The sequence below is a fragment of the Lepisosteus oculatus genome, chromosome 17 (assembly GCF_040954835.1).
Source record: "Lepisosteus oculatus isolate fLepOcu1 chromosome 17, fLepOcu1.hap2, whole genome shotgun sequence".
Lineage (NCBI taxonomy): Eukaryota > Metazoa > Chordata > Actinopteri > Semionotiformes > Lepisosteidae > Lepisosteus > Lepisosteus oculatus.
The window spans coordinates 6,808,019-6,821,746 of NC_090712.1; the positions used below are offsets into that span (position 1 = coordinate 6,808,019).

At 41.9% G+C, this 13,728-nt stretch overlaps 1 protein-coding gene across 2 annotated transcripts in view; it reads left to right on the forward strand.

The window, feature by feature from the left end:
- Positions 1-13,728, forward strand: part of strn (striatin, calmodulin binding protein) — a 74,988-nt gene that overhangs the window by 32,250 nt on the left and 29,010 nt on the right. For both annotated transcript variants that reach the window (XM_015363196.2, XM_006638572.3), the window contains exon 2: positions 9,997-10,100. In XM_015363196.2, coding sequence (XP_015218682.1) covers positions 9,997-10,100 — 104 coding nt within the window. The remainder of the gene's footprint in view (positions 1-9,996; positions 10,101-13,728) is intronic.

The following is a 13,728-nucleotide window of genomic DNA, read 5'->3' on the forward strand; positions in this document are numbered from 1 at the left end:
TCTCATAATATTGTGGTGTGGCACTGTGGGATAGCACCCTTGCTTCACAGCTCCGGTCTTCCAGCTGGTTTGAATCTGGCTCTGTCTGTATGGAGCTCGCAGGGCTTTACTCTGGGTCTTCTGTCTCCCTCCCGCAGTCCAGAGATGTATTGTTACTGCTGGAAAAGGTGTTAGTGGGACCAGTAGGGGGCGCTCACCCTGGAGTATGTGTAGGTCCTAATGCCCCTGTCTAATGACGGGAACACTATACTGTAATAAGGCACTATGCTTCGGATGAGACGTAAAACTGAGATCCTGTCTTTCGGTGGTCATTAAAAATACCAGGGTGATCTTCAAAAGAATAGGTATGTTATCCTTGCTTTCTGGCCAAATTTCCCCCTGGCCCTTTCCAGTCACGGCCTCCTGATAATTCCCATCTCTGAACTGGCTTCATCACTCTGTTCTCCTCCACACTAAGAGCTGATGTGTGGTGAGCGTACTTTCACACTATGGCTGCCATTGCATCATCCAGGTGGGGCTGCACACTGGTGGTCGTGGAGGGGAGTCCCCATTACCTGTAAAGCACTTTGAGGGGAGTGCTATATATATAAGTGTAAGGAATGATTGTTAATTATTATATTGTGCAGGTTAATTGGTGACTCTAAATTTCTCCCCGCCCGTGTGTGTCTGTCCCGTGATGCTTGGGCAATCCCCCTCAATATATTTGCTGTATAGCCTGCTCTCTGTTTGGGATGGGATCCCTTAAAATATATTAACAGTCGTTGCTCAGATCCTTCCCAACTCTTTTTGCTTAACCTATATAGACTCTCCTTAAGCTCCCAGTGTTATCTCAAAGAACGTTTTCTCATAGGCCTCGTGAAATCTCTCCTGTGTTCCCACGAGGAGACTGGAAATCAACAACCACCCTATCGCAGCTCTGCTTTCTGCTCCTTGTGCAATGTACAGCAGCCTCCACAGGCCTCGTCCAAAAAGATTTCACAAAGAAGATGAAAATGTCAGGCGAAACCCAAATTCCTTGATGAAACATATCCGCATTCAGTATCTGGAAAATGTCTCCGTGTGCCTTCTCTGCCAAAGAAGGGGATTCTTTTCAGTGGAAAGTCTCTTGAAAACTGGAGTGAAACAGAGCATTCCTTTTCGAAAATAGAAAATTCCTGTGGGCAGGTGGTGCCTGGAGGTTATTGTATATAATTGTAGGCAGGGATTGTTCAGCAAGAGCTCTGTTAGTTACCCAACCTGTTTATGCATTTGTTGCAGAATGCTCCTGAGATTGTCATTAATATTTTATGACGACCCCCACGTACTCTCAGAAAGATGTATTTTCTTCTGTTAATGGCTGAGAGAAATATTGGTCTTCTTTAAAATGTTGAGTAATTCATATAAGCCATCACCATTTATTCAGAATGTAGTGCAACTGGACTACATGAGGCCCTTATTTGAAGTTTTAAAATTTGCTGGATTTCAGACAGATCATCCCATATAGACCTCTTGTTTTTAGTAACTTGCCCTGGGCTGTTTCCAACATTTTTTACATGAGCTCCCAACAAAAAAGTGCAAAGCAAAAATGGAATTTGAAAATGAAAAGAAATCTGTTGTTTATGTGGCAGCTATACTGAGAACCGAAGTCCACAGAACTCCATTTTCTTAGCATTTTGTTAGATTTGTGGCAGAGCCTCCTTTTCATGTAAAAATGTGTTTTCATGAAGGACAACATAACAGCTGAAACCGAAAGAGCTAAGGCAGAAAGGAAATTACTCAAGACTCATAGGCACCTCTGTGAAAAACAGTGCAGCTCTTTGAAGATTTGTGGCATATTAGGAGAATCTGTAGGACCGGTGAGGTGCACTTGTAAGAGGGGGCTTATGGTAAGTGGCACATACAGTACAGCTCCAAGGTGGGTGGGCAGGACTGAGAAACTGAGGCAGCAGGCAGTCTGGATCTGTGGGTGATTACCACTGTCAGCTGCTGGAGTGTAGACATCTAGCCCAGTGACGGCAAGCTCATGGGCGAGTTCATGGGCACACTTTCTTCACCAGGTGCTGATCACCAAGGTCAGTGGCTGATGGGAATGCGATATTTAAAGCATCATGGAGGCGGGAGGAGAGGCTTATTGACATTAGGGTGCAGAATGTCTAGTTCAGTCCATCATCATTGTTCCATGCATTCTGGTAGCAGACTCGATCACCTGGAGCCAAAAGAAGGAACTTCTTTTGGTGACTTTTACACTACTTTAGACTTACTTTGAATTGCTTGTCTGCTGAATGAGGGGGATAAACATTTCCATATTTATTGTTTTCTATCACGAAATCGATATATAAATCGAGTAGCAGTTCTGAAGAAAATCCTAAGGTGGGAGACTTCAGCTTTAGTATAGTGTTGAGGCACTGTACGTTATTTGCAATTGGTTTCTTTCTGTGTGAAAATGGATGTGTAGGGACAGGAATCGAATAGCAAGGGCTCTTTTAGTTTAAGAAGATCAATTATAGTTTGGAGGATGCCTCTGGTTAACATGAAAAACAAGAGAAAGTTTGATTCATTGTCGTCCCCAGCGATTCATTTAGTTTTGTTATTATATGTATATTCTTATTTATTCAAGTTCATCAGAACAGCTCATGGTCTTTCAGCTACTGTAAAAAGCTCTGCCTGCCACACCAGTGAAATAGAACAATCCTCATCGAGTATTTTGTCCCAGGATAAGGAACTGATTCTGGTCTTGGTTCAGAGAGGTCTGTCTGGAAGCAGGAGATGAAGGGGAGGGGGCACTTCAGCTTTTCTTTCAAAATTTGTCACTGCAAACATCCCAAGACACATTCATGTTTTTTTAGAGGCCTAATACAGACAGATAACCCAGGACAAGTTCCTTACTTCTGCACAATAAACAGTTTGTGGTGATAGCACATGAAAGGGGAAGTTTCTTTGCCTAATCAGCCTTGAACTGCCACCTCCCTTTCATGACTAGAATTCCTAACCTTGCTTCACAAAGCAGAGGTTCAATTTCGTGTGTGTTTATGCAAGTGTAATGGGTGTGACGTTTAATATATGCGAGTGTGTTTGGAATTGGGGCCAGCGAATGGGTGTGAGGAGTAATATAATGTAAGGTATTCACGCATTGAAAAATCTTGGGTTCTGAGATGGCCAGCATCTCAAAGGGGAACCAGCCTTGTTTGTGTGTGGGGGGGTGGGTGGGTGAGTTATTATATCTCCATGGCATTAGAAAAATGTCCCTTTCGCACACGCCTACCTTTAGACAGCAGCACATGCCAGAGATGGATTGTTTGACTGTATGGATATGTTACAGGAGAAGGCGGCCTCTGTGTTTTGTTTTTTTCCCCCCAATAGCAGAAGTTGCTGTGTACAGTGATGAAAGCTAAACGTCCGTTGTACCACAGTTCGAGCTGTCACAGGCACCAGTGAGGCACAAATTGCCGGGCCTGAACTTTGACGAGTCACAGCGCTCGGAATTGAGAGGGGTGCTTAATGGCTGGCACTCACTGCCAGCTGGAACAGTCCAGACGTCAAGGGAAATATGTTAATTTTCTGAGGGCACACTGTGACGTTTGTGAGCACTGTTTGTGGAACTGCCGGTACTGCAGGGAGAAAGCAACCGCGGGCGTATATAAATGACTGATCCTCTTAATGGAGTTATGAGAAAAGAGTTACAATTATCTCCTCAGAATGGCCTGCTGTCATACAGCTGCATCCTCGTACGCACGGAGACATTTATGTTCAGTTTAAACCCAGCATCTCTTCCTTTGTAAATAAATATCTGAAGTATTGAAACAGACCCACTTTTTTAAAAATGTTGGCATGGTTTCCTAAAAGATGTTATTTTTGTGGTTCACAAAGAGAGAGTTCTATATTTTTTCCTGTTGCCGAGGCTGTAAACTCATCCACTTTAATTATGCTGACCTTTCTGTTCATGACAGACACTGTGCACTTCAGATTTTCAGATGCCATCTCATTCATCATGTCCTAGTCTGTGCTCTTCTCTGAATGTGAAGACATCGTCTGGTTGATGGACCCCAGGCCGCCATTTTGGACAGTTTTCCTCTTTAAGATTTAAATGGATGTCACAGCAAATTTTCTTGGTCCCACCTAGGATCTTACAGGTTTCACCTCAAGGAAGAAAACAATGATGAGCTCATTCGGTTTCAGCTTGCTGTATGAAAAAAAGACCATCAAGACTGGTGTCCTTCCCTTTAGATTGGTGCATCTAACGGAAAGGAAAATGAGGTCATGATTTTTTTTATCAAACAGTTTCAAACACTATGAGTGAAGCCTGGTGGTGTCAGATAGATTAAAGTACTTGTTTAATTCCTTTTTTTCTTCATGTAGGGAAACCTCATACTGTGGGTATGTAGGGATGCATAGTCATTCATAGATTCATATCGTCAAGACAAACAGTTCTGACAGCATTTCTAACATGCATTTTTGTTTGCTTGCATTCTTGAATTGCTCAATTCACACCTCACTCACGTTGTTTTTCTTGAAAAAATTCAAGAGTTTTTCTTGAAAGCTTCCGGTTGCACAGTTCTAGGTACTTCATAAAACTTTTGGTTTATTTTTGTCCCTGGTTAATAAGGACATGGAGATACTTTTGCAAATGATCAGAATACGCAGATTGTTTCAAGCTTTCTCTGTTCATCTTAGAAATGCATTTGTAAACGAGACTGCTTCATACTGATGGAACAGTTGATTAAACCAATTTCAGATCATGTCGTCGAAGCCAGTTGCTTCTAGAAGTTACTTTTGACGTGGCCCAAGAAATTCTCTCTGTATTTTAACCCATGTGCCCCCGGCTCACAAGCAAATGGAAGATATCATATAACAGACGTAAACTCCCCTTATCAAAAAAAATATACTCTAGCTTGCACAAAATTGAGTTTGATCCATTTTCACATAAACACGTCTGCGAAATAAAGACCGTTTTGGTATGCATAATGAATTTTCTCTACAAAAACAGCACGCCAACCCACGTGAATGTATATTGCCAGTCCAGCTCACCTCCCTCACACAGCCTCTCAACGCCTTCGGAATGTATTGTTTGCTGCATACTGTAGCCTCCTCGCGCCATTTTTGTGAGTTTTAGCTCAAAATAAATTATGCTTTCCTCACATCCTCACCCAGCTGCCTCAGAATTGTGTGGCAGACTTGGATTTTAATTAGTGCATTGTAATAAGAATATACGCCCATGTGTTATTTTTACTTCCATTTTTGGGAATTTGGAATTCATCTTCATTGAAAACATTTACTTTTCGATAATGAAATTTTAAGGAATGCATCCTTTTCACGTAGTTGTATGTAAATATGCTTTGAAAAGGAAAGTGTACGTCTCTTAATCCTGGTAACAACTTGATAGTGACATCAACGGGCACATATGTATAATAATCTGGCATACTGGATGACTTGTATGTGAGGTTACTGATTGTAGTGTTGAAAGAAAATGATGCTGTGGTTAACTCTTTGACTATCACAGTTCAGTAGGCGTGAGTGTATTGTAAACCACTACTTTGTACTTATGACAGAAAATGTGCTCTGTCTTTAAAGAGCCCAACTCTCGGGAAATATTGAGTGAGCCAGATTTGCACAGTGTGCTCTCAATTCATCACAGTGCGTTTAGCAGGTTTAATATCCAATTTCTGTGCAATCCCAGCTCTTGCCTTTAGCTAAAGCCCTTGGTGAATTCTGCACTTTGTTTTCCACTGGAACAGCATAGGTGCAACAGTGTTTCAGCACCAGTTCCTCCATGAATAGAAAGAGGCTGCAGCACTTCATTTGGAAGAAGCATGATCCTGAAGCAAAGACCAAAAGCAGAAGGATCTAATTGGATTTCTGGTCTTGGTGCTGGGGCCTGAGCTGTGATCATCATGCTGTTGTCGTTATCAGCATGATGTGGGGATTTGAGGATCTGTGATGCGTCTTCAAGGTTATGGTAGCTGCTTAACCTCCTGCTGCTATTGCAGCAACAAGTGATTTTAAAGGCCCCTGTCCGTATGACCATACGTTTTTCCTCTGTCTCCTTAGGTCTTCTTCTGGAGGATCATTTGCGAACGGTTTCACTGTGTGCCTTTCTTCTTTCATTTCACAGAATGCAGGCTGTTTTCGTTGCATCTCAGCAGCTATGGGTCAGTGCTGTACATACACATATAATCATAAAGTTATTAAATGGAAATTGTTTGGAAAGATTCTGGAGCCCTATATTCTGGTTACCTTAGCCAAATCTCGTGCATGTTGTGACAAGTTATTTTTTTTTAAATAAGCCATTAGTTTTCACTGTGTAGGCAACTAGAACTCAGTAAAGGTTCTCCTTTGGAGTGCTTGCCCTGCAAAGTGTTTGTGAGGCACTTTGAGAATGAGATGATGAAAAGGCATTTCATAAATGCAAATGTCCTTCTCAATAGCCCTATGTGTAGGTTGTCTTTACTAGTTATCACAGTACAGTGCTGTAGCTTACGGTCATCTTTTACAAGCTAACAGCATTTTGCCAAGAGAAAACAATAGCAAGTTGTCTTGTAATGTAATGGTCAGTAAGAATTTCAAATGATTATTGTGCCCTGTTGAAGATGCCAGAATTGCTGTTTTACTTTGCTTACCCTCCTGGTCTGTGGGGGGTTCCTGTTTAACGATTTGCAGTGCCCTTTTAGGTGACGCACACAGTACCACTCTTCAAGTGTTGGCATTTTTAATCTGTGTATATGCTGGCTGAGTGCGACAATCACAGACCTTCAGTATTATGTGTAGGCTGAAACTGGGATTCTGGGATGCAAGGCTTATTCAGAGGGTAGGCGGTGAGGCTTTTTCACTCAGCCCAACTATACACGCGGATGGGCTGTTATTCAAAACAGCCGATTTAAATGAAAGATGACTCATGAGGTGACAGCAGCACTTCTGAACAATTCTCTTAACTTTCTAACAGCAATCTTTTTTTTTTTTCCCGAAGAGGTCTTCTCATAAACTAATCAGAAAGGAAAAATGTCTTTTTTTATGAATGAATATATTTAGCATTGTTGTGGGGATTACACCACACCAGCTAGGCATTTTATCCGTGATGGTTTGTCAGACACGATTTTGAGCAGATGGATAATTAAGCACATCCTTTCCAACAAGCACATTCTGCATAAAAAAAAAAATGTATGAACCAAAGCAATGAACGAAATTTATGCAAGTCATTTATATTCACATATAAATAAAGACCATCCTTCAAGAATCATCCTCCAGAATGGGCCGTGGCAACCCTGGTTTACTTAATGTTAAAACTGCAGGTTTTTAACCCACTGTCAACCAGCAGCATAAACAGGTTGTAGCCTGAACTTGTCTGGTCACACCGCAAGCTTTATTTGCATCTCGTTGGTAATATTTGAGGTTTATCTTCCTGAATTAAATCTAACATTCTTCGGGCAGTCACTCCCAATTGTCTTGAAATAAAACACTGAATGCTCACACAACACATGCATATTTAACTTCCGCAAAACTCTGCCTTTGAGAGCGTTTCCGTGTTGCAGTCAGTGTGTTTGAATAAAACTGAACTTGATCTGAATATGAGTGGGTACTCTGTAGCACAGGTTGCATTCTGTGTGTGCCCTGCAAAAACCTTGAAACAAAATGCCTATTGCACATCGGTTGCAACAGATAAAGGACAGAACTAGGATAACCACAGCTAGTTGCAAAAGCAAAACGGATTAAACTGTCCAGTCTGAAGATTAATGAATGGTAGTCTGAAGTATTTCGGAGTGTATATTTAATGTTTTATAGTATTTTGTTTTACACGGGTGGCTCATGAACAGATTAGGTTTTGCTTCTCCATAAGCGTTTGCTTTGCAGTTTGCTGCAGTGCATAGCTTTTTATACGCTTGTAATTGCTGGTTAGGTTTGAAATTCTGTTTGGATGTGGGATTTGAATGGTCGGGCTTTCGTTCGGAATGCACACGTCATATCCAGAAGTCCTTCTTCAGACCAAAAAAAAAAAAAGATTCACCTTTTATTTTCTTCTTGTTTTCGTGCAGCTGCAAACCAGCAGCGTGGCTAGAAAAACAAGCTGGAGAATAAGAAGGCCTCAGCAGCAGTTACTGCTGGAAAAACACTTTTACTGCCATAGTCCTTTCATTTGCTCCCGCAACATGTTTTTAAAGCTTAATAATAATAATAATAATAATAATATAACTGGATTTTCTATAGCAACTTTAAAAGTTGCTTCTCAAAGCTTTTTACAGTAAGAAAAACACCAACAAGGAGACAAAAAGAACAATAAAAAACAAGGGTTTTAAGTAGGCAATAGGCCAGGCACAGACAGCATTAGCATAAAAGCCTTGACTGCATTTGACTGATTTGACTGCACTCAGAGTGGGTGACTCTCTGAAGCCTTGAGGGTAGAAATCTGGAGCTTTGGGAGTCACTAGAGAAGGCCCTGTCACCCATAGTATGTTACCTCTGGTATAGTAAGTATATTCCAGCACATGTACTGTAGCCCATCTAACCTGTCCTACCTTCTTTTTCGCTAAGTTGCCTAATGTGCTTTGGAATTTAGTTTTTTTTTCGCTTTCAGGATATGGTTTGACAAGAACCATAGTAGAATTAAGACATTGTTGACGGTGTAGACACAGAAGTTTTTGTTGTATTGATAATTTGATATTTAACCTCTCAGTAGAAACCACCTTCTGTGTTCAAAGACTGCTTGTATCCCTTACCACTTCGTCAGTTTAAAATAAGACACTGTTTAATGTTTATTCCTGTGGTTTCTTAGAAATTCAGCCTTATCAAGCCACTCTGTTCATGTTTGTTCCATACCTTTGTCAAGATGATAATACATTTATTTCTCATATTATGGGTGAAAAAGCAATCCTGTTTTGTGCTCATGTTTGCTAATGATAATGTTTTTTGCCATCTAATGTCTGTTTTATAATAGTATACCTTGCAAACAGCATTAAATGTTTTGACAAAATGTTTATAGTATCAGAAATCAAAGCTGTGATTAAAACTTTTTAATCTGGGAAAAGGGTCTTGTGATTTGGATGTGTTTTCATCTTACCAAGTGTGCTATGCAACACTCTGTCCCTCTCTATACGCCGAATGTAATTTTGTGTTTATAGTTCATTGATCACTTGAGCTGTCGAGAGGATTGGCAGGATAAGATTAGGTTTTTGCCATGCCCTGATAACCCCATTCGTAAATCTATAACCTCTCAAATCGAGGTCAACTATTATTTAACCCTCCCGCAGTCAGGGCTTGAAAGGACGTTTCAAGTCAGGATGCGCGATCTCTTATTTACCAAAAGGATCATACCCATGGTTGAAGTACTTTTCAACCTAATTAACATCGAAACTGACATGGTATTACAGATCTGTCATTTAAGGAAGATGAAACGAAGAAACTGCCCAGTGCTGTGCTAGTTGGGAATGGTGATTGAGTTTTATCATCTCGGCTGCCAGCTGACTGTTTATTAAGGAAAGAGGAGAGATCTGATGGCAGGATAAGGTGATTTTCACCTATCCAGATAAGATGCTGAGTGTCTGCATGTTTCTCTTCTGCCTCCAGTCAGATTAATATGGAGGAGAGCTATCAAGCTCACTGCAGGAGGCAATTCTGTTCCTCTGAATTTCTGGGACCTTTGAACTCTACCCAGGTGTTGAAATGAAATCCAATAACACAATTGAATTCCCAACCATGAGAATTGCTGTGGCACTTTCATTTCTGGATTGGAAAATCTCACGCAGCAATAAATACAATACTGGATGTTTGTGAAGAGTAACATTCGATGTGGTTCTCGATGGTTTTCCAGAATGCCTTCTCAGGGGGGAGGCTTGAAGGTTGTTAAAAGTCGGTATGTCCTCAGCTTTGTGTGGCAACGTGTGGCGTTACTCGTTTCTGCTTCATCAGTCGTGCTGGGTGGGTGCGCGCAGCAGAAGCAGGACGGCGGGCGGCTCTGGCGGGGAGGGCTCCGAGTGACTGTGCGGCAGCTCCCTGTTTTAACAGGTGGACTTTGTTGTGTTTCGGCTGCAGGCGCAGATCGCTTTCCTGCAAGGCGAGAGGAAGGGCCAGGAGAACCTGAAGAAGGACCTCGTGCGGAGGATCAAGATGCTGGAATACGCGCTGAAGCAAGAGAGGTCGGGGGGGGCGAGTCCCTGTCTCTTCTTTATTTCTCTCTCGCTGGCGCAGAACGACGTGCCTGCCAGACAAGAGCAGCACTGCCGAACAAGCGCCGCGATCACTTTTTGTCTTGCATGTGCCCAGAGGCGGCATGCATGTCCGCTCTTATCCGTTTATTTCCCAGAATGTTTCATTTCAATATTTCCCTTTTTCCCCCCACCAGATCTTTTAGCCTAAGATCTGAAGTACTGAGCTCCTGAAGATGTCTTATGACGTGAAAGCCACAGCTTTGCTTTGGAAATCTCCTTCAGGTGGCGCTCTGTTGAAAACCCGACCTAGTTTCATGTAGTTTGACCAAAAATGGGAATTGCAACAGTATTACAGTGGCTTAACGAGCAGAGGTGCTCGCTTGGAGTGGGACTTCAAGCCTGGTTGGAGTCTGGGATATGTCCCCAGCCGATCTTTTGTCAGAGGACCGATGCGACTCATTGGGCTTGAATTGGCTTGAATCAGGCGGGGGAATCCTTGATTTGTTCCAAAGCAGCAGCAGCGGCCCTTCTGATGTGCAGGGTGGGGACTGTGTGGTGACACTGTTGTAAGTGAGAGCTGCATCACTTCTCCTATTGAAGCCAAATCTGCTGAGGGCATCGTGGGACTCGTAGTGTGGAAGAGAGCCAGACGGCTCTGACAGTGCACTTTTCAACCACCGATGATTCCCAGGAGCTGTGGTTTACAATTCTCAATTCCTGTCTTTTTTAAAATAAAAGAAAACCTCATCTCACTTTCTACAGCATGGTACTAGACATTAAAATGTTAAACCGAAAGCTGCTAACATTTTTAAAAGATAAAGCCAGGCAATCCCTTAATTTATAGAAACCCTTTTGTATTTTGCTTCCATGATAGAAATGATTCCCTTTACGTCTTTACTTCGTACTCCTGTCAGCTGTTTCTCTCCCACTCACTGAGTCACCCTCTCAGCGCTCAACCAAGTTTTTTTCTTTAAACCTGAGATCACTTCACTAAAGCTACACAGCAGCAGTGACAAATAAGCTGATTATGAAAATATGAAAGTAAAGCAACGCTCTTTACAACAGCATTTAGTTCCTCATATTAAGTGAATAGCATGGAGTGCAGGACAACATTTTAAGGGTTTAAATTTTGTCTGAGACTTTTTATTTCATCATCGGCTGAAATCAGTTCCTTTTCCTAGGCCTCTGCAGTTAGGATTTTTTTTTACATAGTCTGTACTTGTGGCTTTGCAGTGGGAGAGTGATAAAATAGGAATTATTCATCTGTATTCAAACAGGACAGTGGGAAGCTGATCTCTGAAACGACGTCAGAGATTAATGTACCAACATGGGTACAAGCTGCTGCAGGAAATATATACTTTGTCTTTAGACCAGAAAGTAGGAATGACAAGGTCACCCTTGTGTTTTCCTTGAAGCCATGGAATTAGTTTTCTTGTTACTAGTTTGCATCATAACGGAAGCTGTATATTAAAGCCCATGATCACTGGCATGGAGTTTAATGTTACACATCTTTCCAGTGTTTTGGATGACTGTTTTGGGAGAAAGTTACTGTTACATCATTTGGAACTCCTTGAAATATTACTCACCAGCAGTTGCACCGTGGTTGCTAGTATTTATGCAATAACAGTGTGTTATAGCCTTTCCTGCTTTTTTGTGTCATTCTGGAGTGGAGGACACATTAAGGAGGAGAGGGACTGTTACAAATGCAAGTATGCAGTTGTTTGCAGTAACCTATTGATTCTCCTTATAAAATGTTACATTCTAATTCAGTACCTTTTTGTTCTTCCGGAAACGTTTTTTTTTTTCCCTTTTACACATACTATTGAGAGGTCTCTGGTATTTGTCTCCCAAAGAAATGCAGATAATTTATGTTCAGAAGATGGTTTCACTCCTACTTAGGCAAATTTCAGCGCGTCAGCACAGAAAAATGTGCACTTGTGGTCAGCATGCTGTGGTTTGATCTGTCCCAGTGGTTTCTTGCACTGGAATTTTACAAACTCTGGAATGTTCAACAGACATGGCGTTGTTGGTTGTTTTTTTTTTGTGAGTTCTTTTAAAGTCTCCAAGACATTTGCTTTTTTCCCCCAAAAATGTCAGGTTACAGGAATTGGCGGATCAAAAGAATGGACAAAGAGTGTTCCTGACGGAAAGAAAACAGACCTCAAACTTTGTTTACCCCTGCTTACATCTCTGTGTTTTGCTCTTCAGTACAAGCATACAAAGTTAAAAATGTGACTTCTGTCCTTTACCATAGCATTATGGAGACTGGGACTGCTTGCCGTTTATTTTGGGCGACTCACTTTAATTCAGTGTCTGACTCCCACGCGGTGCTTGTGAATTAGTGTCCATGGCTCTAGTCTGTGAGGGAGCTGAGGCCTTTGAAGAGGGTTGAGTGTAAGACCACGTCTATGAACAGGGCTGTTCCCAGGCTGTGAACTGCTTCCCGAGGTCTTTATGTGCCTTTTCAGAATTTCTCCCTACCGAGGTGCCCACTCCGGCCTAGGAGAAGTTCACGAGAAACCGCAAACACTGGAAAACAGGAGCTGCCGTAGTCAGTTCCGGTTTACTGAAGTGTCCTCTAACTGCCAGGACGCTATGGAGAATTGTGCAAGGCCTATTCCCAAACTCATCTATCAGTCGGCTAGAAATACATACGACTCGCAGTTTGTGCCGTCGCAGCTTTATGCGGCTGGCTCAGAAAAATCAAAAATAGCGAAACAATGCTTTATTCTCTGAAAAATTTGTCAAACACGCTTATGAGTGATAGTGACCCTATACAGTTGTTTTATTTATGTTCATGTACTGTTTTTATACTTATTGTATTGCCGTTAGTGGTTAATAGGGTTATAGGGTAAGAGTTGACCACACACGAATTTGGCTTCACGTGCCACTCAAAATCCCTAACCGCCGTGTAAACTGCAAGTCGATTGTATATTTATTGTTTTGATGAAAGTCTTAACCTCTGTAAAAGAACACAGTCTATTTTGTGCCGGATGTTGTAAGCCCCTGTTTTTACAAACGTGTTCGGGATGCTTCAGTCAAGACTGGGCTGAGGAAAACCCCGTGTCGAAAAGCCGAGCTTTGAGTTACGAAGCGTCTCTGACTCAGTCCATGCCATCTGAGCTAGCGATCTGAAGAACGACACCTCTTTCTGTTCATTAGCAACACAGACACAGAACGAGATACAGGCTTCTTTCCTGGCCGGCAGGACTGAATGAGTGAGAATGAGGGTATACTGTCAGTTATTCAGTCCATGGCTACTGAATTTCATTGATCCAGGGTCATTGAGAAGAAACATGATTCAAGTTTAACTGCCTTTGCTGGTAGGAGTTACGAGGGGAACATTGATCAGGGAAGTAATGAAAGAGGGAACAAATAAATAGCCTTTAACATAGAAAGCAATTTATTGTGTGAAAGTGACCGTGCGCAGGACAAGTGCAAAATGATTGTGAACAGGCCTGGTATACTGGGCTTTGGGGAAATGAGCTCTGCACGTTTCCGCCATGACTGATGTGTTTGTAATTGCATTTTGAAACGTAGTAGGTTTAGCTAGCATCAAAAAACCATCTGGAGTGGGTATATTATGGGTGTGAAAGCAAGCCTGTGACACTATTCT